General features: G+C 43.6%; 1 protein-coding gene across 1 annotated transcript; it reads right to left on the bottom strand.

Annotated features, from left to right (window-relative positions):
• Nucleotides 1-4,325: 4,325 nt before the first annotated feature.
• ABHD2 (abhydrolase domain containing 2) lies at nt 4,326-27,892 on the bottom strand. Its single transcript, XM_008945472.1, has 9 exons — nt 27,699-27,892; nt 18,924-19,099; nt 17,256-17,423; nt 13,547-13,730; nt 9,814-9,906; nt 8,030-8,140; nt 6,665-6,734; nt 5,759-5,843; nt 4,326-4,604 (listed from the first exon to the last, which is right to left on the bottom strand). Exons 1-9 carry the CDS (start codon nt 27,890-27,892, stop codon nt 4,408-4,410), a joined length of 1,278 nt encoding a protein of 425 aa, XP_008943720.1. The 3' UTR covers nt 4,326-4,407.
• Nucleotides 27,893-27,914: the final 22 nt, after the last annotated feature.

The raw sequence follows: 27,914 nt of genomic DNA on the forward strand, positions 1-27,914 counted from the left end.
GTGCCCATTATTAACCAGCAAAACTAAGAATAGAGATGTTCAGAATGCAGTGGGTCAGGATAACCCTAGAAACCCTTCCACCACAGCGTGGAAAGCTGGCAATTGCTTTGACTCCTTGATGGTGCTTACACCTAAGCTCCCCCAAGAGCTGAGAAAGTCCAGGCCAGTGTAGCAGACACCCCCAGTGATAAGAGGGGTACAGTTACAAGGCAACCCTCCCTTGGGCTGGTGTTGCTCTGAGGCATTCTAAGCTTGGAGAAAACTCAGGAAGTCCTTGTGATCTTTGCTTTTCACCTGGAAACCATGAATGAGACACTACTGAGTTCACTGTGGCTCCAACCAACAGACCCATCCAAGGAGGAAGGAAACATGGAGCATGACTCAAGCCAGAAACAAGATGCTCTTCACAACAAATGACTTACACATGGAGCACACGGCCAGGGCCTCTTCTGGTCTCCTGGAAAAAGGCTGTGAAGAATTTCAGTCAACTCCAGGCAGGCCTAATATTTCTTGAACAACTTGGAAGCAATCCAAGTGACTAAACTGTTTGGCAATTAAATCCTGAAGTTGCTACTCTCTGCCTTTTTTTGAGATTTAGTCACTTAGGCAATCTACCTCCAGCTGCACTGCTGGAGAGTTAAGAGACAAGAACTTTGGGATTTTAAGGTAACAAGTCACACAAAGCAAAGCAAACCCTCCTTCTATAATTCAATCCCTACTGCTAGAGGAGCAGAGAGCTGGAAATGATCCACTGCTTATATACATGGTTATTTTAAGCCTTGAAATAGACTGTAGCTACTTGTAGGTTACCCACAAAAGTCCTTCAAGTTGGCAGACACGTGTACAGTGTACATTGCTAGGGCTGTCTCACTAAATAGTGTCTGAAAATTCATTTACTAAAAAGCAAAGCCTCAAAAACTGACAGAGCTGTTACTGAAGTCTCTAAATATGCTGATGTCAAAAGAGGAGGAGAAAGGGCAAGGCACCACGTGTCAACAGGCTGTGGTTTAGGAACTCAAGACAGACCCAGGACAGATGACACACAAGTAGCTTGGCTAAATTCAGTACTGGTGCTAATAGTTCCCAACATCTTTGCTTAATGCCCTGTCTTCATAACCTGTACCTTCATAAACAGGAACTGCAGAAAAACACCCAGGAAAGGCTGCAGGGAAGTTCAAGTGTCTGTCTTCACAGTGCAACTACAACCCTGCCTGACCCACCTGAGAACACCTTCCAGGTAGAAGTTAACCAAGGGACCATTAAAAATGCTGGAAGAGCTGATGCAGTGGAAGCTGCAAGTTCCTTGTGTTCAGTAAGAGCGAGCTCTAATTGCTCACCTACAACTATCAGATCTGTCCAGACACTGACAAAGGAGATGGTTGGACCAGCCTAACCATCAAGGAGCAATAGTTCAGCAACTTGCTATCTGACAGAGTCCTTAGGATTCATGTTCAAGTGTCATTTACATCCAGTGGGAGGAAAGAGGTGTGTATACCACATGAGACTACCTATGGAAGAGCTCTGCTAATGCTTTTCCCTAATCCTAGTTTGAAATAAAACAGAGCAGGCAACAGATCCATCATGCTGTACTCTTGAACTGCACTATCAGATTGTACTGTAATGATCTACAAGTGCACACTTCAACAACCTCACGTGTCTTGACAAGGGATGAAAGACAGCTTCACCTCTAAGACTTAAAAATTCAGACTGCATTTAAGGTTGAGTTCGGTGGACAAAGCTTCACTTTGAGGGACTGGCATGACTTGGCCAAAAAGCAGAGGCAACACACTTGCCTTGCCTCAGGAGTAAGCTTCCCAAACAGTACCCAGCCAGTTCTCACCCTCCTGACTTTCATGTTCTAAGCCAATCAACAGTTGACCTGTTCTGCCAGTCTGGGATCCTGGTGAGGAGCTGGGCAGAGCACCCCTGCCCTTCACAAGGCTCTCACATTGAGGAAGGCAGACATTTTATTCTTAAAGGAGGTCAGATACACTGACCTTTCTTTCACAGGTAGCCACGTGCTGGGTCATGGGATGGGCTCTTCACTTCAGTGGTGGTATCAGTACCAAGGACAACTTCTGTTGCTCTACAGCTGTTTGAAGTTGGTAACTCAACTCAGCACAGTAAAGCTGGCCCAAGGAAGGACACATGAAGCACAGGATGGGCAGTTCTGTTTCCTCATGGCAGACAGCCATGACCTGTGTAAGCTATGGCTGTAGTACACTATGAGAGTCACACATTTCTGAAGTTGCAACCCACTGAAGATAAAAACCACACTCCCCTACACAACTAAATTTATACTGTATCTATTTGATGTGTACAAGTGTTGTTTACACTCCACTTCTGTTGAAGTGAGAAGATATTTAAGTCCTATCCAATGAATATTACATGAACAGCGACTTAAGCAAAAATCCAAAATGTCTTTTATGACAGATTTTAGCAATATACAGATGCAGTATGAATAACAGGATAACAACATAGTGACAAGATATCCATCAGCTAAGAATATCCTGGCTAACTGATGCCCTAAAATAGTTCTTAAGGAACAGCCACAAGCATGGCCAAATCTTGCTATAGCCTTACTTGGTCACATCTTTCTCTGAAGAAAAAAAGGAAACCTGGGTTTACTAACAAGGAGAATGCACAGTTATCCACAGCTCATCATAACAGGCCAAGGTGTCTGACCTAAGGCAAAGGAAAGGAATTTCCTGATATGATAATGCATCTTTGCTACAATAGTTAATTATTGCTTTATTAAAACAAAACCCCACCTCTCCAACCTACCAAAACTCAGGGACAGGGCAGTCCAGAAGGCTTGTTCCCCTACACTGCCAGACTGAAACCTTGCAGCTTGTTTTGCCCTCCAACTATAAGCTAAAGTGCCTGGAACACAGACCAAGGCTAAAGCAATAAAGTGCAAATTGATGTGGGAAGTATGACAAGAACAGAACTTCACTGACACTGTGATAAAGAATCCCTAAGGATGGATTAATGAGACTAAAATATTAACAGAACAAACAGGAAAAAAAAAATATTTTGACCACAAAGTTTCAGTCTCCAGATTGTCATGGGACAACTTTCCTTCCAGGGGATAAACTAGAGCATTTAATAGCCATCTTGGCACAGACCATAACAGCCACTTGAGGGAAAAGCACAACTGAGCAGGCATCTTTCCTGCAAACAGCTTCAACGCTTCACTTTGCACATTAAATCTAGAAGAGGACGTCTGGCTTTGGAAAAGCAATTCAAGTGAGGAAGAGTCCAACATCTTACTGAAGCCAGCAATCCTGCAGCATTTCCATAGACATGGGAGCAGTTAGCCATGCAAAGATACCATTTTTGTCCACAGGACCAGAGACATCCAGTTCCCCACCAACTGTAAGGCAAGTCATACGTCTGAAAACCGGCTTTGAGAAGCTAAGCTAATTTTGGTATGATTTACCCTGGCACAACGGGAGTAAATCTAAATACATACCTTGCCCCCCAACACATTAATCCCTAACACAGCACGTAGTTCTCTATGAAACAGTCTTAAAACCAAACTGAGCTCACAGAAAGATCCTGCAGATTCTTAATCACTGGTTTCCATCTGGAAGTCAGAGCCAGCTTTAAAAAGTCCTGGGTCAAATAAAAATCTAGTACTAAGAAGGCAATGACATTTAAAGAGAGGCAAAGACGACACAGAAGTGACTGATCTGGTCTTGGTGTGAGAACATGCTTACACAGGAACATTAACTGGTATGAACCAGCCTGCAGCTTTTCTCTACTTGGAGTCCTGGCATAGAGACACCCCAATCCACAGAGCTGAAGCACGGGAGATAAGTATTTTTAAACCGATTCTCTCGTGGAAGTGCACTCCTAGGAACCAAAAGGCTTCCCTTGAGATGGTGTGAGGCTGGAATTCCACTTGCAGTCAAGCATCTGTTTTTCCAAACCACATTTTAGTGGCTTCCAGACTAAACCACTCACTGGCTTGTGGCTTGGTACAGGGTTTTTCCAGCACCAGGACAGCGGAGAACAGAGTTATAGTGACTCTGTTATCTATATCTGAAAAAAAAAGGTACAGATCAAGTGCAGATCAAGTTTTCCACCAGCAGGTGAAGAGACTTTGATATTTGAAACTTCTGCTATATTAAAGCACGCAGTCTTTAGCTCAATAACCCTGTAACAAGCCAGCAAACTCACTCTTCAAGCAGAGCAGTAAACTACAAATCCAAGTGACTGTATAGGCAAAGATGCTCTGAACAGATATCCACCTCTGCTTTTACTCCACTCTGGAAGAAAACACTGTGATCAAACCCCAGCCATAGGATATCAAGGAGAATGGAAACCTGAAGCAGCAGGTGAGGGAACAAGATGTTCCCAAAGAGGGAGATACATAGAAGTGATCCAGAGTCTTTGGGTCAACTACTCCTGGCCAGATACAGCCTGCTCTGTGTCTGAGCAGTGAGACTTTGTCTTCTCCCACTGGCAGATGGCATTGGCATACTGTACCACAAGCTTATCCATCCAGGTGAGAGGTTCTGGGAATAGTACAGACCCCTCAAAAAATCCCAGGTGGCCTCCATGAAGGGGCAGCACATGCATGACATTTTCTCTTTTCTCTGTAAAAGAACAGAAGGCAGAAAGTTCCAGGTGGTTAACATCTTGGAGCTGAGAATGAAACCATCTGAAGATGTCATAATCAACCCTTGGCATAGCATCTGAATCAAAGGAGCAATCCTGTGTAGGAAGCAGAAAGGCACTGACTGCCTCAGCTACTTTGGATTTCAAAGCACATAACTTTACTGCTTCCCAGAACAGGGCAGTCTGCAGGAGCCAAGCCCAGCCAGGACAAGAAGGCTGTCCAGGAAATGCTGCTGGCTGGGCCCTTACAGCAATACCTGGATGGCCATAAGAATGCTCATTCTTTAAGGAATGAACATCTTTAACACGCACTGGGAACCAAGACTCTCAGCATCACACTGAGCTCTGACAGTACATCAGCCACCTTGGTCCATGTATAGTGAGAAAATCCCTGTGCTTGCTTCAGCTTTAACACACACTGGGAACTAAGACCCTCAGCATCACACTGAGCTACACGGAGCTCTGACAGTACATCAGCCACCTTGGTCCATGTATAGTGAGAAAATCCCTGTGCTTGCTTCAGTCTGGAAGCAGCTGTGGATAAATTCCCTGCTCACAGCTTTCAACCAGGAAAAGAACAAACCCTGCTTCCCTCCTTGTACACCCACTATTTCTGTGACAAAGCAGCAGCCAGCTCCCTCTTCTGACTTCTAAAGGTAATTTGTCTTTTTTTTTCCTTGGCTGAAGATAGATGGCTCACAGAACTCCTTTCAAAGGAGGGATCCTAGTTCAGTACTAAATAACACAGCATGCACCTCCCCTGCATTAAAGGGGGCTCATCATCTGTACTTGATCAAGACATCACTGTAAGAACTCACCTTCCTACTAAATCCCAGTGAGGAATGAAGACAAGGAGGCATTTTCCCATTCAGGAATGTAACCTGAACATAACCTGCTGGCTATCAACAGAAGCCAGAACAGCATTAGGTGCCTGAAAGGACTCCAATTCTCCATGCTCAAGGTTAGCCTCATTAATTCTAGCAACTGGTGATTTAGAGGCTTAGTACACCTCCCACAGGATTGCAAGTGTAAGGAGGCAAGCCCAGTTGCTTTGAAATCATGGATCATGATGTTAAGAAGGAACCTGCAGGTACATAAATACAGACATCTGGGGGAGACTGCTTTGATATACCTGAAAGGGCTCTTGGAATTGACAGAAGACTCTCATGCACCAGAGGGTCATCAGCAGCATTAACCAACAGAAGAGGAACATAGATCTGCATCAAGAAACACAGCAGAAAAGGAAAAAACAGTAAGCAGTTGGTATTTAAATTTCAGTATACCAACTGTAAAAGCATCTTAACTCAGTTAAAGATACCTTATTTCAGGATTGCCCTCTACTTGCAGAAGTATCAGAAAAACAAAGCAGAAGTTTAAGACTGGTGGCTTTTCAATGGAGTACTTTGCAACACAATTTTTTTTTCAACTCAATTATGTGAAAGAGGCAGGGGTGCATCAGAGCAAATACAGATTGAGTCACAGATTTCCACATTCTCAGAGTTCAAATAGCTACACCCCTTTTTTGTTTGCTCAGTATTGCTCTGCACATCAGGCAGCTAGTGCCAGCTCTGTTATGGACACCTTGGTTAAAGTCCAGGACACTCCCCTGGAACATCTCCATCAGTAGATGAAGAAGGAATTAATCTTCCAGTTCCACTTCTGCAAAACTTCAGTCTGCTAAGCACCTGCCTGCCACACAGCATCCCAAGTCTCTTCCACAGTATCTAGTAAGTCTTTCTTCCTTGAAACTGCAGGCTTTGTATCATCACCCATTTCCCATCTTTTCCTCATACACTCAGAGCAGCTCAGCTAAATGCATGGCTTTATCTAGATCACTTGGGTGCTACAACCTGTCAGTTGGGAATTCTAAAGAGCCCAGAGCATTTAGCCCCAGTATCAAGGGCAACAAGAACCACTCCAATTTACTGTGCATGATTATTTCTGAAAATCCCAGCTAACACAGCCGTGTCTAGGTATCAACAACAGACACCACAGTGCCTCTTCTCTTCACAGAGCAGTTTCTACTGCAAGAAATTACCCTGTGCAAGTAATGCAGGCAGCTTTCTTCTTCATAGTATTCCTTCAGGGAACTGTAGCCATGGAACTTCCTGAAATATAGAAGACTGTCATTGCAATCATCTGCTTTAGTATCCATGGGACTCTTACTTTCAAGTGAGGATATATATGCAGATATAGGAGCAATACCTCAATTTTCATGGACAAACCTTTTCTTTTTCCCCACCCAGTGTCTCTGCCAAACCCACCTTTGGCAGCCCAAGCCTTCATGCTTTCTGTGCTTCCTCAAACGTTGTGTTAGCATGGGCAAGTTAAGCATGCAAGCTGAAGTCTAGCAGCCTTCAAGGCATTTCTTTTAAAGCATCTCACTTCACTTTAGCAGTAGTACACATGAAAGAGAGTCTTGTTCATCTTTACCTGAAAGCCTTTTCAAATACAAACCCACCAGTTTACAAACCTCAAAGATCTGGACAAAAGGACCTGCCTATAGATCACCTCTCTCTCTCTCTCTATATATATATGCACACAGATAGAGTTCAGTGGGGTTCCAGTTCTTTGCCAAAAACTTAGTACTCTGTCCCAAACCAAGAATGCAGCAAACCTATATTCAAGAGGTTTTTTTTTAATATATTTTTTTTTAACATAAGGGAGAACATAACTATTGGCCCAGACTGGAAAAGCCTCAGGGATGAGGTACAAGCAGGAAGATTTCTCTAGGAATGACTTCCAGAAAGCAGCCAACAATACTCCCTTATCTTCCAAAAGTGTTATAGGTGTATAGCTGACAGTTTCCAGCTTCATTTTGGAACAGTGTTGATGTCTGATACAGAACATGCCATGGTATGAACACTGCCACCCAAAGGGCTATGTTGTGTTCAAGGACACAGGCAGTAACAGATTCCTGCTTAATAAAACAGGGCTTAAGTTCAGTGTTACCTTGACAAGTGAAAAAGATTCTATTATCTCAGCCAACTCTAATGTTTGAGAGGGCAGTAGTGGGTTTTGGGAAGGTTTTTTCCCCAAAATTGAAGCAGGGCTAAGGATATCCCAGAGCAGTTCTGAGCTGCTTTCTACATTCTGCACTGTTTTTGACTACAGCTTCCAGGCAGAGGTGGTTTCTTCCTATGCTGAAGTCTGCAGGTTCAGTTGTTACTGATGATTACTGATTAAATGCCTCCTGGATAATTTTACAGGAACTCTGACTGTCAAGAGTGAATTTTTTTCCCTATTAAGTTTTATTCAATGTTAAGGCAAGGAAGAATTTGGGGTTGTCAGCACTGTATTTCGGCACATTCCTACAGACACAGTATGGGGCATGCAAGAGCAACATTTGAAAGAGAAGGTTCTTTCAGAGTTCTACAAAGGATCAGAGAATCACCCTTCATACCTCATAACATTATCATCAATCTGCATAAGGGATGTTGCTGTATAGAGCTTGCTCAGATCAGCATCTGACAGGCTTTGGGGCTTCTTCACATTATCTCCAAAGAGAACTTGCCTGAAAGAGTAACATCAAGGAAAAAAAGTCCAAATAATGTAACAAGTGCAGCAAAGTCATAACCTGTTCAAGGACAACTGAGTCTACCAAGTCTGCCAAGATAAGACCAGAAGTGGGCTATAGATACACGAGGCTTTCCTGGCAACAAGAACAGCTTATTTGTCCACTTCCCTCTGCAACAAGGCATAACAGAAGCCCTAGCAGCCACTGCACAGAAAAAGTTTTCTTGTTGTACTGAAAAACTGCATGAAGGGCCTCTAAATTAAAGAATCTTCCCAGAACAGACACACTAAAGGTATTTGGAACAGAGGGAGGGTCCTTTGGCTTCAGACCAAACCCGTGGGTGGCCTGGGTGAGAGCACTAGCAGTCCTGGGCACAGCATCTCCTTCACCATCTGCTCCTGAAGTCTCCCCAGCACACAGATTAGCTCATACAGCAGAAATTACTTGGGGCATTACCTTAGCAGAAAGCTATTTACTATGGACACTTGTCATAATTAGCTATTGCCCTCAGGAGAGGATGTGTTTCTTTAGCAGAACAAACTGCTCCCCTAACAAATACAACAAAAGCCACAAGTTGGAAAGGGGTTTTTATTCCCTTTCAGAGACAGCTGCAGGGCAGAGTAGGAGGGAGACTATGTTTGATTTGGGGAGTTTCCTCAGAGTACAAATGATTATGGAAAAAAGTTTACTCAGACTTGCCTTTAAGCCAGCACTGGCTTTTTCTGGGTTATGAATTTAAGCCCCTTTTAACAGGGGCTTGCATAACTTCTTATGTGAAATTTGGTCAAGTTGTCTAAATATTTGTCAATCTGGAATGAATTACATGGCTCATACTACACATCAGCTGCCATAATTCATTCTACAAGTGTTTGATACCACACAGAAGTGCAAATCAACTAAAAGTTTGCAAGTGACACATACTCTTAATTGGAATGGGTCTTTGATATTCCCCTTTTTCCCATGAGTCAGGCAACTTCAAATATACACAGAGAAGGTACTTAAAATATTTATTTCCCTAGAAAAAAGTACCCAGATTTTTGAGGGAGGAAACAACATTGAGCACATCACCTGCTTAACACACACACGTTCCTCTTACATGAGAGACATAGGTCACAACAGCAGCACAGGGATCCTACAAGTACACTTGCATTCTAGAAAGAGCAACACTAAATATTTTGCTGGCTACATATGCTAGTTTCTAGAGGAACAACTAGAAGCCAGAGCTACAGTTTAACTAGTTGCTTATTTATGTTCATACAGCAGATTTTGAAGATCAGTCCTACCTCAGGTAGGTGGCAGAACAAGAGGTTCCTTGAATAGAGAATTCTTTGGCTAGAAGTGAAACAGATGCAGAACACTCCACTTTGAAGTCTAATTGCAGTGTTTTCCTTTGTGCATCTTGTTTATTCATGAAACAAGTTTCCCCAGAGGCAAAAAGACAACAAAGCTTGCTTGCTTCTAACAAGATCACCAAAGCTTATTTGTATATTTTACAGTGTATAAATGAGATTGACATGGGCTCCCCTTCTCTGTTGGTTTATCTAAAGACCACCAAGCAAGGAACTGGTGCATAATGTTTCAGGAGTCCTCTTTTAAAGGACTGAGAAGACAAATCCCATATAGCAATTGTCCCAGTCTGTGCTGTCAGTGTAAGTCATGCACTGCAGTACCTGTGAGAAAGGATGATCTTCTTCATGTTGTCTGCCATGAGGAAGTTATAAAATCTTCTGCACTGATCCCACTGCATGAAGGTTTCCTGTGCCCTAGAAAAAACAAACAACAGTGCAAAACAATCAAAGCTGTTAACGGAGATCTTGAAAGATGGGATTAATCCCCTCTAACATCTTCTGGCAGCCTAGAGGCTATGTAAACAAATCTCCAGGCCTTCCCTGTCACGGTTTAACCTTTCCCAGGAAATTACTTCCACTTTGATGAAGTTCTGGAGTATCAGAAAACAGATATGCAGTCTCATTTTGCACAAGGCAATTAGCTGTTTTGATCAGAGCATTTAAGAGCCGTCAGTCAAGATCTGTAACACTGACAAGAAGATTTAAGTATCCCTTTGCATAAGTTGAATGTAATTTCCCTAATAGGACTACCAAGGAAAGGGCTAAAACCTGTTGCTGAACAAAGTGTTGTCTACTGCATATATAGCTCTGCAGAGGGAACAATTTGTGCAGATGTTTCCAATATATACAGATGCTGTTATTGTTTTAGCTTCATTGGCAGGAATTGTAGGAATAAACATTAGTTGCAGCTGCAAGTGGCATCTGAGTTGAAGTCTTTTACCTACTCTCAGACAGAATAGCACTCCACAGCTTATCTGTTGTTTAAAACAGAATTAAAGTCATCCAGAATTCTGTGAGCTCTGCCAGATACCAGCACTCCTTTGCTATGCAGGGTCATGGGCAGGTTATAGCTTCACTCTGTAGCAGGGCTTGCTGTTACTGAGGAAACCACACTATAATTTACTGAGCAGCCTAAGAATGCTGGAAGGAGTTTCAGCTACTGAAGTACTCCTACCATTTAAATATTAACACACTGTAAGAACTGCAGCACATTTAGCATGACCTCCCAAGTCACAACCTGCAAGTCCCCTAACAGAGCAAGAGCCAGTTCTGTTTTCTTGTCTTTTTTCTGGTTTTGTCTTCCCTATAATGGAGAATGGAATTTTTCTTCTTTTTATAAGAGCTTCCCTACCTTTTTGCCTAGTCAGACTATACCTACTGCATTTATGCCAGGGCAGGGGAATGAAGGAAGACAAAGAGATACACATTTCTTTCTTCACAAAAGAGTTTCCAAGCAAATTTAAGTTATTACAAGGCATTTGAAGTTAAAGCTACTACACTTCCCTGCAGTTCCTGTGGTGTGCAGTAGTACACCTAATATGAAGAGCTGCAAGCATGAAAAAAAGGCAGCTTCTGGTATTTTAAGAGGACTGCACAGGTTTCAAAGCTGAGGAGTCTCCCTACAGCCTGTAGCTATGGTAGAAATGCATTCCACAAGATCAAGAAGCAGAATCAAGCCTGTGCAGGCAGAGATTAAGGCACAAGACGACTTGTCCCTGTTTAGCCTCAGGGAACAAATTCCTCAGATTCTAAATTAATTCCTTAAACTAAGAGCCTCCTTTTCTTCTGGCAGATCCTAGTATTGCTGCTACTTTGGTATGCTCATCTATGAGACTCATGCTTAATGCTCTGGAAAGGATTTCACATTTCAGATCCCTGGTTCACCTTGCTCATCACATTTTTCCTTCACTTCCCAAAGTTATTCAGAGGATAAAGACTGCACAAGAAAATGGAAACTAAGCAGTCACATCTACCTGGGTCATCTACTTTCATGTAGCCCAGAGGGAAGAGGCCAGTTACTTTAACCTATTAGACCAAGCCCAGGAAGGTGGAGGCTTAACCATTCCACCTGGAAGTGCTTTGTACCTCCTCTCTCACCTCTATAACCAGGGGCACCCCCTGCTTTTTGCTTAGCAGCTGTTTACTGATGTTGCTTTCCCCTATTTCTTCAGCTGATCAGCACTTAAAAGCTGAAGTAGATATTAGGTAGGGATACACAATATTTGAAGTCTGCCTTTTGATTGCCCAGTAACACAGAGCAGATGTTTTGTGCCTGGAGATTCGCTATTAGGCATTTACCCAGCAGGTGGAGTCAGGAGCTCAGTAATCTGCACAGCCCGTTGAGACTTGCATTAAACTTCTCGACAAGCAGCTGTTATTTTTCCACACAAACATCCAAGTGCAGTACTGTTAAACGGGTTGCCCTTGTCCTGTAATTCTACCAGGACATCATGACATATTACTACAGAAATCGGCTTAGGGAACAGTGTGACTTGCAACATCCTTTTGGAGACCAGAAATACCATCTTGCATAACTGCAGACGGTGAACCAAGTGAACTGTAGCCAGATGTGATCTTTGCAAACCTTGTCTGATGGCTGCAGTTGAGGAGCTGGCTTCAAAAGGATGCTCTGTGCTCTATGACAGAACCCCAAGACAACCAAGTACATTTTATTTAAAGCAAAGTAGAGAAACTGTTCCTGAATGCATCTCTTCAGATTCTAAGGGTGTGAACTCATGAGGACCTAGCAGTAGGTGATAGACTTTTAGCAATAGTCACATCTGATTTCAAAAGGGATTAGGTATGCTGGAATATTACTGAAGTGCATATTAACCTTTTAGTGCCATCTTTATGCTTCCAGAATAAGCTTATTTCTTTCACCTTTAAGAGTTTAACTCATAAAAAGTGTCTTCAGACTGCTGAATATCAAACCAGTCCCTGTACAGGGAAAGAACCAGCAGTATCAAGGGAGTTCCAGCTACCTAAACCAGGCTGGAAGGCCAAATTCCAAAGCAAGCCCCTGAGACAGCTGCTATAGTTTCACCGTTTTTATCTGCCCAAAGGATCTTGACAAAACCCTAGTCTCAACAGCCCCTTTTGCCTTTCAGATAGTCTCACTCAGGGCTGAAAAGTGCAAATAAATTACTGTAAAGTCAGCTACAACTTAGTGGCTGTCCATTTGTACAGACAGCAAAACCTGAAACAGTAGCTCAGAGAGTCACACTGGTTGACCCTTCATTGACTGTGTGTCCATGGACAGTTACTGCACATGGTTGAGCCACCAGTTCAGCAGCAGCAGTGCTGTGGCCAGATCCTCCACCAGTAAGTGGAAGTGTTAGCACTAGGTGGAGCCGTTACAGCTCTTCTGAGGTGCTGCAGCTTTGGCTCCCAGGGAGGGAACCCCGGGTTGACATTGAACGCAGGGTTAGAAGCCTTCTCCTCCCCCCACCTTCCAAACTGTATAGAATGGCTCCAAGTGCCTCTTCATCTCCACAGCACCGTTTCAGTGACACACTAAGAGGGGAACATGGACTGACAGTGTAGGAGCTGTGTCTCTTTCCAGTTGCCCCAGGTAAGAGCTCTCAGATGAGCAGGCATGCTGAAACCACAAGCTGTTATGAACACTTCTCAGAGTGATGAGAAACTGAACTATGGCTTGCAAAACTGGCATCACCTCAGCAGTTTGCCATGCTGCTCAGTCAGCCTGGTTAATTCCACCAGGACTGCACAGGGAGTGTCTCCTTTTAGGAGGCTACAGCAACTCTCCCATGACACCAAGCCAGGCCAGCACACGGGCACAGATCAGAGCTTGCCAACACACCCCTGGCCAGGTACAGAAACCTATTTGTGTTGTTGACAGACAGCTTATTTGTCCTGCCAAATGAACAAAGCTTTGCCTGCTCCTTCAGGAGGGTGGCATCCTGTGTGTTGCCAACTGTCAGACCAGTTCAAGAGAAAATGCTTTTCACCTTACCCTTCCACGTGCACCCTGCTAAAGATCTGCCCACTCCTGCACCCCCAGAAGAGACCAGCATGCAGAAGTCCCTAGACCTACCTCAGGGCACTGTACCCCTGGCACACACTGACGCAGCACAGGACCCGCTCCTGGTTGGCCTGGCTCTCTCCCAGGTATTTGCACACAATGTTTCCACCCAGACTGAAGCCCACAACCACCAACTGGGTCTGAGGGTAGGTCTTCTTGATGTAATTAACCATGGCACCAAATTCCCAGGTGCAACCTAAAAATAAGGAAAAAAAAAATTAAGAATCATCTAACAGATTCCCACTTCAAGCTTTATTTGTGTGCTTTAAGTTCAGCTGCTTACCCTTTCTGACTTTTCAAAAGCCACAAGGTTTTAAGAGCTCTGATTCACACACATGTTCGTGTATCTGTTTTATGAGCCCTGTGGACCTTAGCTCATGCTTAGTTCTGACAGAGTGCCAAAGTAAGATGAAATGAACTTGTTTAAAAATCATGGCAACAGCTACTCTGAGAATTGAAACTCTTCCTTTAAAAAGCAGAGGCCAAAAACCTCTGGACTTGACCTTGCTGTCTAAGAACAGTGCATGCCATTACTTTCCTGAGGTGGCTTGCCACTTCTGAACTTGTTGGGGTGTCTGGAAAGCAGCTTGCTCCCTTGCTTTTAGCAAGGCTGCCATGGATCCTTAAATTCATGCTGATGCAGGGAGGGGATGGAAATGCAGAGCTCTCAGTGGACTGTTGCAGAGCCTGACTAAGCAGGTGCTCTCTGGAATCAGAGGGAAGGGTTTAAGCAGAGGCAGCTAGCTCTTTTTAACCACTGAAGAGGTAAACTTACTGCAGTTTTCCAGAAGGCACGTGGGTAACCCCTCTTCAAGATGTGTAAGTGCCTCTACAGATCTGCTCTCAGCTAACACCCACTGACATCCCACAAGCTGCAGGCATCAAGGGATCCAGCTTTGGGCAGCACTGAGGTCCTCAGGTTGTCTGACAGAGTTTGAAGGCCTCCACACATGGAACACCCAAGTACCTACAGCTATTTCTACTGCCTTCAAGTTTGGGAAATGGAAACCTGAAAAGCAGCAGCCACAAAACTAAAGGCATTAGTACACTGCTGTCAACTGCCTATCCCTTTAACCATGCTGTTGGATTTGAGACTGCAAACCACACAGAAGACATCTACAAACAGAAACAGAACTCCAGCCGTTTATTCCCGTCTAGAGTCAAAAATCAGCTCTATCCTGTGGAACTTGTCCAGGGAGATAAACCCTAAGACTTGGGATTCCACTCTGTGCCAACCTAAGGCAGCTCCCAGCATGTCCCTACCCCAACTGCAGCATCCTCAGATGCAGGTTTTAGGTAGCTGGAGTAGACTCAGCAGCAGGGTGTTCACTTCAGTGAAGCAGCAAGCTTCTGGATGATGATTTTAGCAAGGCCTGGGTACTTCCTTATGAACATTCTTAATGAGCAATTTTCCCCAAGATGACAAATGCTATGTGGCTCTAGTTTCCTCTAGAAGAAGCCAGCAGTCAAAATACTTTACTGTTTGACCTTCGTGATTTGAGGGCAGCTGGCAACTATTTTGGAAATCCAAAACTAGAATAGCAACAGGTCAAGCTTGATGTAAAGGCTGGAGGATTCAGCAAATCCTGAGTTTAGGCTACTTGCTCCTCAACACATGTCAGGAGTCCAGCAAAAGCTAGTCAGACATTGGGATATTTGGGTTGGAGTCCTGGTCTTGCTGGGCCTCCACTTAACAAGCAAGTCTGCCAAGTGATTTACTGCCTGACTCAAAGGAAGTGCTAGGCATTCCTCACCCTTTCCAAGGCTATAAAAGACTCAGAAAGGTAGGTCTCAAGAGATACACTACAGAATAACTCCCTAAGGTCTAAAGCAAAGCTCCATAGAAGATCTGAACTTTTATCACAAAAGCTCTAAAGGAGACCAAGCTTAGTCCCCAAGACTAGGGCCTCAAATTGAGGTAGTTGGTACTCCTGAACTGTTTTCCACTGAGGAGTGAAACTAATAACTAATAGAAGCAACAAAGCATTATGGCCTATTTGCCTGCCAGACCCATAGAAGAAAGATCTGAACTTTTATCACAAAAGCAAATGCTCTAAAGGAGACCAAGCTTAGTCCCCAAGACTAGGGCCTCAAATTGAGGTAGTTGGTACTCCTGAACTGTTTTCCACTGAGGAGTGAAACTAATAACTAATAGAAGCAACAAAGCATTATGGCCTATTTGCCTGCCAGACCCACAATCTCAAAGCACAACTGATCAAGATAAACATTCAAACTGTTAATCCAAACTCTTACCAGCAAGTACCTTAGTTATCTTTTAAAAGGTGAAAGAAACTTAACACCAGCCTGCTGAAGCAGTTGACTCCTGGCATACTGTATCTGTTGATGTTTGCAGCAGTGAGGCAGATGAGGGCTCAAGAGAGCTCAGGAAGAAGCAGATCAGGTCACAGGCAAGAGGGCCACATTCTACCAAGGTCACATCACTCACCAGCAGGGCTGTTAATAGCTGGGAGTCACCCTTCAGTTTCAAATCCTTTATTCCTTTACATTCTTTTATTAAGAAAGACTTCCTTGTACTCAGCGAGAGCCCAAAATCATGGCAATTAAGCACTACCACTTCTGTAGCTTTACTGTCATACCACAGAATGGTTGCTGTTCATTACATTTGTGTTACATCCAGGGACCAATCCTCATGTCTCTCTCCTAGGAAATGTGCTTCCTGGGTAGGCTGGTACAAAATTCTCCCATTTTACAAAGCCTCAGAAGTCGTGTTTATCCTTCAGAGCCAGGTAAGTTTAGTGGAATGTGAAACAAACATTTCAACATCCCAAATCATTTGAGCAGGCTTTTTACTGCCACAAGAGTTTCTCAAAAAAAAGGTTTTCTTTCCAAATAGCTACCTCCTTGATTAAGATAAGCAACTAGGGGAAGAGACAAGGAAAAGTGAATCTCAGTATTTGCCTTCTCTTTTCCTCACATTCAGGTCCACCCCAGTTCCTAAGTGTCATGGTTACAGGGGCTGGGACCAGTGTATCCTTCTGTGGGTAGAACCAAAACTGTGTATTCTATACTCTCTATGTCAGTGCTCATGGGCTGTTAAGAGAATCATGGGTAGCAGCTGCCCAGGACAGACCTCACACCCCAGGCTATAACAGATAAGGAAAGAGGTTCAAGGTCAGGGGAGATGTTAACACCTTCCCACCCAGCAGGAGGAGTCCTCCCTGTCCATGGGCCCATCCATGCCTCGCCCCATGACTCATACAGAGCGCCCCCCAGGAGCTATTTCTGTTTAATGGACCATCAAGGACCCACTGCATGACTCATAGACTGATATCAACCCATTGTGAGATGCTCTGCCCAGGGGGAGGAGCCAAGTGCTCCCACCTGGATATAAACTGGGGTTCAGTACAGCACAGGGGGCCTTACCCACTGGATTTCCAGATGACAAGAGCTACCAGATCTTTTCTACGAGACCACTGTTTCATCTGGACTGCTACCACCACCCTAACTACAGAGTATCAGGTTGTATTCTGACTCTGTCTGTGGTTTTCCTTTGTATTATTGCTTTTATTTTTTTTTCTCATTAAATTGTATTTCTGACTTGGAGTCTCTCGCTGGTTTGTTTTCAAACCATTACACTAAGAAATGGCACAAAATTATGATCCTCATTCAGACACAGCAGCTGTGTTATGATGAAGGTGAATCGAGCCCCAGAAATTCCACAAGCTTGAAAACGAGTCCCCAGCTGCCATCAAGGACCTACCATACGTGAACATTCGTGGAGAAGTGAGCTCAATGTTTGGTAAAGCTCCCAGGTGATTCAGGACAGCACATCTGTAGCCATTTTTCTGTGCATAGTCCACGAAGGTGCGGATGTACTGCTTCTCACTGTGGTTAGCAATCCCTGGGCAGATCACCATCGTGACGTCCTCTGCGCACAGAAAGAGAGGCAAGCTAAGTAAATGTCACTTCATGCAAATCAAGAGATTCAGAAGGTTGCCATTTCAGATCCGTGGGAAAGCATCCACCAGAAGCAAGTTAAAAATACTGCTAGTCTGCCAAAAATCCAGTATGGGACAGGAGACTAGGAGCTCTGTAGCTCTAGCTACAGATGTGAACGGGTAATTCATGTTACAGGAGATGAGGAGTGTTCTAACTTCAGGGAAAGATGTCCAAGCACTGCCTAGAGACCAAGAGTAAATTCTCTTTGAAGGATGTTTTTGACGTTATGCATGTTCTGCCTTCTGCAGCCTGTTGTGACTGCTAAGTGTGTGGAAGGTCTGGAGCCCTCTGCTCCTTCATGCACCAAGTAGCCTGGCTATGCTGTTGCCCCTTGTTACCCTTCCAGAGTTGTGTGTAACATCTTCCAACTGAGGCTTTGCTAAGCACGGACTTTCTGATCAGCTGACATTAGCCATCATCTGCTTTGTGGCTAATCTAATGATATTTGATCTGCTGACACTGTTCACTAGTTGAGCAAGGCATCGTTTCATCAACCAAGAAAGTAATTGTTGCAATTCAAATAAGCCTAGTAAATTACACTGATGATTAGCATATGCGCTTCAAATTAATTCAGATTCTTCTGTGCAAAGCTCCAACATTAGCCACACAATTTTTGCCTCATTAGGAAAGCACTGCTCAGATTCTTTTCAGTGATAAAGATAACAGCAGTTGTTCTAGTGCAGCAGTATACCATGAGGATCTCAACACAGAATTAAGAAAAGACCTCTGCTTTTTCTGAAGACCAAATGGGAGCCATGGGCTTACAAGAAAATCAGCTGCTGTGGGGGTAAATTGTACTTCTGAAGTCAAGCCACAGTAACTCAGTTTTAAGTGTTGCTGTTAACCAGTACTGAGTTTGAAGCTGACACTCACGCTGAATATACACACAATATTGTAAGGATTCCCCATGATTTTCCACTTCTTTATGGAGTTCTCATGTCTAGACTCCTTCACAACTCATGCACACAGTTTGTTTCCACACAGATCTTGAAATCCCTCCTGTTAGTACAGACTCCCAAGAATCTAAGTGGGGAAAAAAGTCTACTTCCTTCTCCATAGACTCCATGCAAGGAAAAGCCCCATGCAGCTAGCCTCTGTTCTGTGATCCCACAGCCTTCACAAGCAAAGGGCACTCCAGCCAAGGCTTACCACCAGATGCCCTTTACCAGCCTTTTACTTGAGGCATGGGTGACAGAACATTCCTTCTGTTCCTTAACCCCTGCCACAAATAGTTAGTTAGTCTAGTAGGGTCTCTCCTGCTGTCTGAGATATATAGCACAATGGCCTCAGACTCCACACACTGGTCAGGACCCTTTCCATCACCAGAACAAACACCTATCCTTTCTGATAAATCAAGTGGCAGTGTCCTTGTCCATGTCCTAGAGCACAGAATGTTAGCAGAGGTGCAGGCAGCAGCTGTCTGACTGACCTCCAATGCAGTGCTCAGCCTGTGGCTCAAAGAGATCAAAGGTGGCTGTGGCTCCGTCAGGCATCGTGAGGTACTTGCGGTGTCCGTAGGGATGTGGCGATCTCACTCTCCCCATTTTTCCATAGAGGGCAGTCTGGATATGTCCACTCTTCCCCCAAATCAGGGGTGGGATGTACCTGAAAGAGGCAGTCATTTAATTGCTTATCTGTGCTGCTTTAACCAGCCTTTGAGAACGGACAAGTACTCCCGTAACAAATTCCCCCCTCACGATCAAATGTAACAACAAATAGGAAATTATTCTTGGTGTGCCTGCACTGGCAACACTGATCTTTGCAGCCTTACACAACAGATGTGCTCTCAAAGATGAGATCAGCACTGGCAGCAGCAGCAGCACAAACCCCACTCCTCTGCACTGAAATGTTACATGCTAACACTCCTCAAAGAACAGAGGCCTTGAGCCTGAGCAAGACTGGGACAGCATGTTGCTAGCCAACCAAACTGACCTCCAGAACGTGCACAGAGTTGTAAATCTGTTTTAATTGGAATGCTGAAGCCTGCTGGGCTGAGCCACACGAACTTGTGTAAGCACTTGATCATATAAGCTAGTGGCAGAAATGGCAGGATTCAGAGCAAGTTCTAGGACACCAAAAGCCCCAAGACTTGCTGGTTGGAACAATTTTACACAGGACTGCTTTTCTTTGATAGAGAAGCACACTACAGGGTTATTTTGCCTCTCAGAGTAAAAGCTGAGACAGTTTTAAAAAGGACCCATCAGATCTGGCCAAACTTCACTAAATAATAAATCCCTTTCAACATAATAGGGTAGAGACTACCAGTTATGTTTGTTTATCAAGGGCATGTTAAATGTAGATGATAAAGCAAATTGTCTTTTCCTGGCTTATTTGCCCTCAAAAAAAATATGGGGGAAACAGAGCCATTAGCTGGAAGGTATTAAAGGCTTAGTTATCAGGATTTTTTTAGTGCAAGGAGAGTTTAATGAGAAGCACACCACTGCCCACATGGTGGTGGCAAGGCAGTGACCTGGTCACTGCAAGAGGGATAGATGGAGCTGATGCCTTGGAAAAGATAATTCCATCAGCTCTCAACAGGAAAGCACAAATAACTGATTGTTTAGGAGAACAGCAGTCCCAGGGCACATTCTTCCAATTAATGAGCTGTGCTCTCTGCTACGCAGAGCAGGGTATCAAGAAGCAGCTTGAAAGCTGCTGACACCACCTTGGATTCTGACAGATTAGCAACTCCCTCCCTTTTGTGGTTTTTTTTTTAGGGCTTCCTGCAGTTATTCAACTTCTTGAGACCACATGAAGTAGGTATCATGTTCTTTCCTGTTCAGAGAAAGCTAGGCAGGCTCAGGACTATGATTTACTACTTAAGCCCATAATTCATTTGAATGTGACAGCTCTGTTAGAGCCACAGCTCCCTGTTCCCCTGGCATATTAAAAAAAAAAAGACTTCCTATAAAAGTAACTATCTAGGCATGTTCAGCAAGACAAGAGCAGTAGAATCTACTTTCCCTGTTCTCTTGCCTCCTTTGAGGGAGATTTCTTACAGTCAAACCAACATGGAAGTTCATGGTATGGTTTCACTCAGTTTTCACAAGTGCACTTCCCAAACAGACCTGAAATAGATTCCCCTGGAAGTAGAGGCCACTTAAAGGCTTCAGAAGCTGCCAACTGATGCTTTCAACCTTGTAAACTCACCCTCAGATGCATCTTACTGCTGGAGTTTAAATGAAGCCAACAAATGGCTTCAAAAATCTGCCTTTGAATAACTCAACTGGAAGTTACCTGTAATACTGATCTTCAGTAAGTCAAATCTTCATGCCACTTTTATGTAGACAAAATCCATGTGTAGTTCCACTGATACATTTATTAAAGGAGAGACTAAACCCAAGGCAGGAATCCCTGTGACTCCACCCATAATGATGGACAAAATACCTATGGGTTCCAGGTTTCCCCTCACAGCTAAACCTGTGTGAAGCCCTGGGTACAAGGGTCCATTCACTGCTCGTTCCCTTCAGAGGGCACAAGCTGGTGTTTGAGCATCCTATGGACCAAGGAAGTAAAACACTCATCACTCAGCTTATCTTGTGTTAACTCAGTGAGTTGTTTCAGTATCACACTACCTGCAGCAAAGATGTACTAGTGTTAGTCACTCTGCATGTAGCTACACTCTTCTAGACAAATATGCAAAGGTCAAGCTCCAGCATGAGTAATGTGCATAGGACAGTACTGATGCAGAGATTTGTTTACTCCCACTTAGTCATATTTTTGTTAAGCATATTTCTGCAGTTTGTGCTTAAAAATAAGGCAGCTAGAGCTCTGAAAGACATGCAAGTGTTGGAGCAGCAGCTTGTTATCTCACCTATCTTTTACTACTGCTCATCAGCCTTTAAGCAGTAGGCTTGTGGTGAGAGAGAGATCCTAAAATCCCTTAAGCATCCACGCTCCAGGAAACTGAATATCACAAGACTTCAACAAGGAGGGGGAAGGATTACTCAGATTGTATAGATCTTGCATAATCAGTGAAAAACTAAAATTAAAACTCCCTTTATGGACTAATGCAAAAGCAAGCAGCTATTTAAAAAATACTAGACTTTCATTTACCAAATCAAGTTGCTCATCTAAGCTCCTGTAAAACCCTATAAAGTCCTGGCAGCAGCAGAGTGGTGCCTCTCCATCACTGCATTCCACTGAAGCTGTCAGCCAGGTTTGGCTTTGCAAAGCATCTGTAGAACATGTAGCATAATCAGGCATGTGATCTGTCAGACTCTCTTGATCCTCCATTTGGCAATGGCCAAATCTGGTTTTGAAGGTCTTCCTATAAGCAACATCTACATCTTCCAGTGAGACAAGAGTCTACAAGAACTTTCAAGACCAAGAACTGAGCCTAACAGTGTATGAGACTGTACCAGACTGAAAGACATCTTTTTGCCCAGGGTCTAGATGGACTTTCATCTTGCTTCTACTAAAGCCATTCAAAGAACAGACCATGGAAAGAACTCTTAGTCATGAAGGTGTTTGATACCACACTAGTGATGGAGGGGAAAGCTTGCCAGGAATTGTGCAAGCGTCATGCTCTGAAAGTGCAGATTAGATAAACTAAATTATTTAAGCTTGTTATGTGAAAAACAGTTCCAGAGACATTTTCTTACTCAGCCCAGCTGAATAAACCCTAAGTAACCAGTGCCTAGCACAGATTGTTCTGTAGCACTGCCAACATTCCTCATGGCAAACAGCTGAGAAGAGATGCTCCTCTGAAGCCATCATCCTGTAGGCAGAAGAGCATGTACTCAGGGTATTTTTCTTACAGCTTATTTTAATAAAAAAAGCCTAGCAGGCTGTGACACATGGAAAAAATCTAGATATCACTCGAATCAACCAAGTAAGTACTATTTAGTTTAAGGAGCATTCAAGTACTGCCCTTTAGATTTTATGCTAAAACTATCACTACAGCTAAATTTAGCCACGTCTTCCAAAGAAGGGGCCCTCACCTGCTATAAACCAAAGCAGTTTTGAAAAGCAGCATAGATCTCCCTAGAGATTATCCCAGCCCAGCAAGTTTCACTGTCTGGAGATGACTCACTACATACTCCTCAGCGTGCCCTGTTCCAGCAAAGCTGCTCAGAGAAGTACAAGAGCTTAGGCACAAGCAGCATTTTCACTGCTTGGCAGTAGCAGTTGACAGCTGACAGGAGCTGAGCAGCCACCTGGGTGGTGAACAGCAGGCAGGAAGATCTCATGCCAAAGAGGTAGATAGAAGCACGCCCACACAAGGATGAGGATGATGTACCACAACAGCATAGACAAGAAAGTACTGATAACATCAGAGATCCAAAGGCAAAGCTGTGTTACACTGGAAACAAAAATCTCAGTTTGTGAGACAAAAATGGCTTCCCAGCTTGCTCCAGACCCAAAGGCTTTTAACTGACTCATTTTCCTGTTTTGGTTTGGTCAGATGCAATAGATGTCAGGCACTCTGAGTAAAGACAAATATTTGAGTGAGTTAGTAGCCAGTCCTGTAACTTCCAGTAATGCTTCTGCAACAGAAGGCAGACAGGATAACAGGTCTGGGGATGCCAGTTACTTATTATGGAGGCAGACTTTTATGGCATGAGTACAGAGTTCATCAGTCTTAACTGGCTAAGCGAATTTACAACCAGTTACATAAGTGTGCTCACAAATGCTCATATTTGAACTCCAAATGCTTTGTTTCAGCTGTGCAGCACAGCTCTACACCTCGATAGGTGTCCACAGCAGTGCCTGAATGCAAAAGAACTCCTAGGTGTTTCACAGCCTCCTAGTATTTTAATATTAAAAGCAATTCTGATGTGTGATTGTAGATTAAGTTTTCGTGGCTGTCCAGCAGCAGATTATGAATTTAGAGCACGTACGTGGCCCAGCAAGCAGGAGTTTAGGAAAGCAGCAGCTGCATAAGCAGCTCACACAAAGCACATAAAAACTGTGCTATTTTTATGAGCAAGCATCAGCATTCAGGTCCTCTTCAGATATGAAGTGGAAGTTCAGCAATAGGCTTATTTCTGGGGCATTACTTCATTTCATCTGAGGCGATTAACACTTTAAACATTAACTCTTACATCACCTTTGTGCTGTAGCACATTGGATACTCTTGCTCTGCAAGAGAGCAGAGCCTGCAATCTGCCCATGTCTGTGGACACTGAGAACCACTGCCTGTATTACAGGGGAGTTTTAATTTTCTTTTTCTTTTTTTCCCCCATTTGCAGAGTAGTTTGGAGGTATTTAAAGGATGCTTTACAAATCAAACCTCATTTGAACCTTGTCCCTTATTTGATGCTAGGGAATGCAATTTAAATTCCAACCAAGAAAGCTCCTTTAGCAGGTCTGCAGGGTTCAATGCCCTCTCCCCCCAAATATGTAGAAAGCAGCTTTTTCTGCCTCAGCTCAGCTAGACTGTTCAATACATGTTTGCTGTGTCTTCACTGTAACAGCAAAAAAAAATTTAAAGCCAAATTTCCACATCCCCTGACTCTCTGAAAAAGAAATTAACAGAAGTGGAGTAGAAGCATTTGCTGCCCACAGAAACTATATGAAGTCAAAACTATTTAGAAGTACAGATTGGCCTCCCTGGTTAAACCACCTCCTTCCCAATTTAGGCAGCTTTTATTTAGTAAAGTGCACATCACAGCCCTCCTCAACCTTCAGTGACAAGAACTATTCTAGTCAAAACAGGACAAGAGTATTACAGCATGTCTTCCTTGCTGATAAGAGCTGGAGAACACGAGGCTGCTGCTGGTGCCACAGCAGAGCACCTAGCAAGGACTCAGAACCCCCACCCCCAAAGGGCTTCTCTCCAAGGTCAATGCTTCAACTCACCCAAAGGGAGCTGCCATTCTTCTCTACCCCTCAATATGTTCTCCTGCCAAAGCTTCAGAGTAACACTGTTCTTCTAGTTTATTATTCTACTGGAAGCTTTCCTCCCAGGGCAGAACACTAAGGAGCTGACAGGAATCAAGCACTGTTTGCTATTAGGTGGAAGAACAGAACACTGAAAAGCTTGCAGGTAGCTTTTCTGACTACTTCTCTCCTTGCATCTAGGAGAAAAGCAGTGACAGTGCAAAAGGGTCTTTGGTACCAGGCAGCCTGCTTATCCAGGATAGATTACTGTGCAAACAAAAGATGAGAAGGATCTAGGCTGGATCTTTGACAGTGTTTACTAACAGGCTTGACAGTCTTTTGCCTCAATCTTTGAGGAGCTTGCCTTTATTAATGATAAGATGTGCAGACACAGAAAACAATTATCCTTGCTGAGGATGACACTTGTGCCATGACTCTACAGGAATAAAGATACAACAAACACTTGATGGTAGAAAAAAAGATCTCTAGCCCAGTAGAGCAAGCACTGGCCAAATTCATCCTCATCAATCAAAGAGTCAGTGCTGCATTTCTACAGGAGTAAGAGAGCAGATGGCAGACTTTCTGTACCAACTGGAAAGCCTGGAAAAGGGGACAGCTGCAGCCAGGGGTTAGGCCCAAGTGTTTGAAGGCACCAATTGCTGTGTTGATTTGCAAGAGTTTCCATGCCAGAAGCAGTCCATTGAATGAAAAAGGGTCTGATTATGCTACTCCACTTGGTAAGCCAAGGTACAGAGCTGGACAGGCATAGAGGAAGGGAAATAAACAGGCAAGAAACAATGAGCTCTAGGAAAACAGTCTCTTGCTTACCAGTGTTTGACCAATATGTAGAAGGCTTCTAGCAGGTAGAGAACTGTAAAAAGCAGTACTAACATCTGCAAGTACAAGGTACCTGGCATGCAGCCATCTCAGGCAATTTTACTGTCCAAAGCTCTTAAATTATTCATCCACCACCACTTGGCTTACTGAATGATGCTATGGTTCAACTGTACTAAACAAGTCCATAGGTGAAGATTGTGCCACAAAAGGGAAATAAAATCCAAAAGTGTTTTTTTCCAAGTATTTTTGAACAGCTGCACAGATAGAATAACTTGGCTTATTCCTGCTTTCTCCCCATTACTGTATTTTTTCAGCAATATCCTTGCCTCTTCCTCCCTTAAGCACAAGGGTGCTGAACAAACCAGGTCTGAAAGCCAGTTCACAGCTGTACAGAAGAACTGGTCTTAGATCTTACAACAAACCCAGTACTGATGTAACAGGAGAGATTGCTGGGCTACTTATTTTGCTTTCACAGTAGAATTTGGAAAGAGCTGCTTAATCAGCTTTCCTAACACTCTGAATAATTAGCAAGTAATCAAAGCCTTGCAAAATTTTTCAGTGGAGTATGGCACAAGCTGTTTTCACATAGCTTTTGGCTAATTAGTCCTACAAACTATTTCATGCATAATTGTAGGATTTAAATATATTTGTTCCCCTTTAGTCTCCCCGTGACTTTCATGCCTAAGGACACTATTTCTTTGATTTTTTTTAGAATCTTTATATTAAAGAATGTCTGTGATAGTATCACTAGAATGGAAAAAAAATACCACAGACACATCTTGCAGAGCTGTCTTTCCTGTAAGCCCTTTCAATGCCCAACAGCAATTATATTCCTGTCTTTCCTAACATAGGTGTACAAGTAACAAGGCTGAAGAATTACCTATCAACTGATTTTGTTCCAGTTTGTTTCAACAGGGTTTTTCCCCTGGGGCCAGGCAGGCCTTTCAGGCAATGCTCTGCCCAAGAACCATATGTGGGAAATCATTGCTACAGTTTTCAGAGAAACTGGCAAGCCTGAGCTCTGAACTGAGCCAGAGAAAGCAAACAATCTGAGATTGCACACTGTTAACACAACACCAGGGTTCTGTGAGCAGGTCTTCACTCCTGCAATTCGTGCACAACAGAGACATGGTGAATTTTAGCCATGTTCTGACTTTTCATTCCTTTGGGAATGCTTTGTTCTGAGTCAGTCAAAACTATGCCTCTAATATGGTAGTGTTAGGAGCCTGTGCCATAGGAACAGAGCTGAACTAGGAGTAAAATGGACTCTGAAGCACCTTAAAATCTGTTTCCAAAGATTAGCCTGAGAAAAATAGGTCTTTGAGACTGGTAACCAGCACAGCTTCATGCTTGCTCTTTCAGTAGCTTGAGACATGTCAATCTGGAGTGCCAACACTGACATGACAAGTGTCTAAGATACACTAAGGATGTTCTAGTTACTTGGTATTCTTTAGGGAAGGAACTGCTTTGCAGTTAAGACACCAGCCATAATCAAGGATCCCATTTCAATGCTCAGCTTCAGACACATTACCACCAAACTCAAGAGAGCATCAGAGAACTCTTTGGGCTCCAATTTAAAACAGATAATGCTTTGTTTCCTGTAAGTTTACAGATCCTATGGCCTAAGATCTTATACCTCAAGTAATCAAGGCATCTAACAGCACCACTAAAAGCCTCTCATCTCCCCTGAAATGACTATCATTATGACAGTTTGACTTTTTAGATCCAAAAGGAAGGTTCATGCAGCTGCACTTGGTGCTTATGAGATAATTGATGTATTTAGGGCTTCCAAATAGGGCTTGCAAGTTTCAAAGTGACTGCAGAAGAGAAATACTGTAATCAAAGTCCTTGTCCCTCCAGAGCCTCATGAAATTGCAGTAAATGCTTCATGTCACTGGGGAAGGTAAGGGCAGCTGTACTGACTCTGGTGGTCCTGCAATGGGAAGGGCAAGGATCAGCCTGCTCAAACACAGTTGACATAAGGTCAATTTGACAAGGCTCAGAGCTGGCCAGTATGTCATTGCTTTACTAAACTGGTTGGGATAATGTGCTCCACCCAGTAATAGATTCCATTAGTCTTCAACCAACTTAAGGCATTTCAGGTAACCATAGGCACTTTAAAACTGATAGCCACCCCTGTGTTTATTTTAAGTGCACAGGCACACCATGAAAGTTTCCTTGCAGAGAGCCCCAACAAATTTCTTCCCTAACAGAAAGGGAAGTGCTGACTGCATCCATCCCTCCCCTATTCCCACAGACAGTGGGCTATGGAATGCTGGTATAACACAATATTGGCATACAGCTACTATATAGAGGGGCAGAGATTACTTTTTCCTTACATCCAGCACAACAAGACTTGGTGCCAAACCCAGGCACCTGGAGCACTAACAGTAACAAAACACTTACTTGGAACATGTTTATTTTCCTTCCCAAGAGAATATCGTGACATTCATTTACACTCAGGTTTAGGAAACACACTAGGCAGAAGAATGGTTAAGTGCAGGTCAACACAGGTTAACATGGAAAAAAAATGTTAACTTACTCTTTGGTGAGAAGTGGGCAGGATTTGATTAGAAAGCGGGCCAAAGCAGAGTCCTGGTAAATGAGTTCAGGAGGGGCAGTTGGGCTTTTTAAATTCAAGCAGCGAACAATCACGTACAGAACAGCAGCCACTGCAGCCAGCTTCACCCCATCAAACACTGCTGGCAGCTCAGGGGTTTCCAACATGGCACTCATTTTGAGCCTGGAAATAAATTAA

Source organism: Merops nubicus, unplaced genomic scaffold (genome assembly GCF_000691845.1).
Source record: "Merops nubicus isolate BGI_N331 unplaced genomic scaffold, ASM69184v1 scaffold508, whole genome shotgun sequence".
Lineage (NCBI taxonomy): Eukaryota > Metazoa > Chordata > Aves > Coraciiformes > Meropidae > Merops > Merops nubicus.

What these genes read in the sequence shown, in the direction of transcription:
- ABHD2 (XM_008945472.1), bottom strand. Translation starts at nt 27,892, where the DNA reads ATGAGTGCCATGTTGGAAACCCCTGAGCTGCCAGCAGTGTTTGATGGG. An exon ending in TCCACGAATGTTCACGTATG is followed by an intron (nt 13,731 to 17,255) that starts GTAGGTCCTTGA and finishes CCTTATTTTTAG; the next exon opens with GTTGCACCTGGGAATTTGGT. An exon ending in AAGATCATCCTTTCTCACAG is followed by an intron (nt 8,141 to 9,813) that starts GTACTGCAGTGC and finishes TTACTCTTTCAG; the next exon opens with GCAAGTTCTCTTTGGAGATA.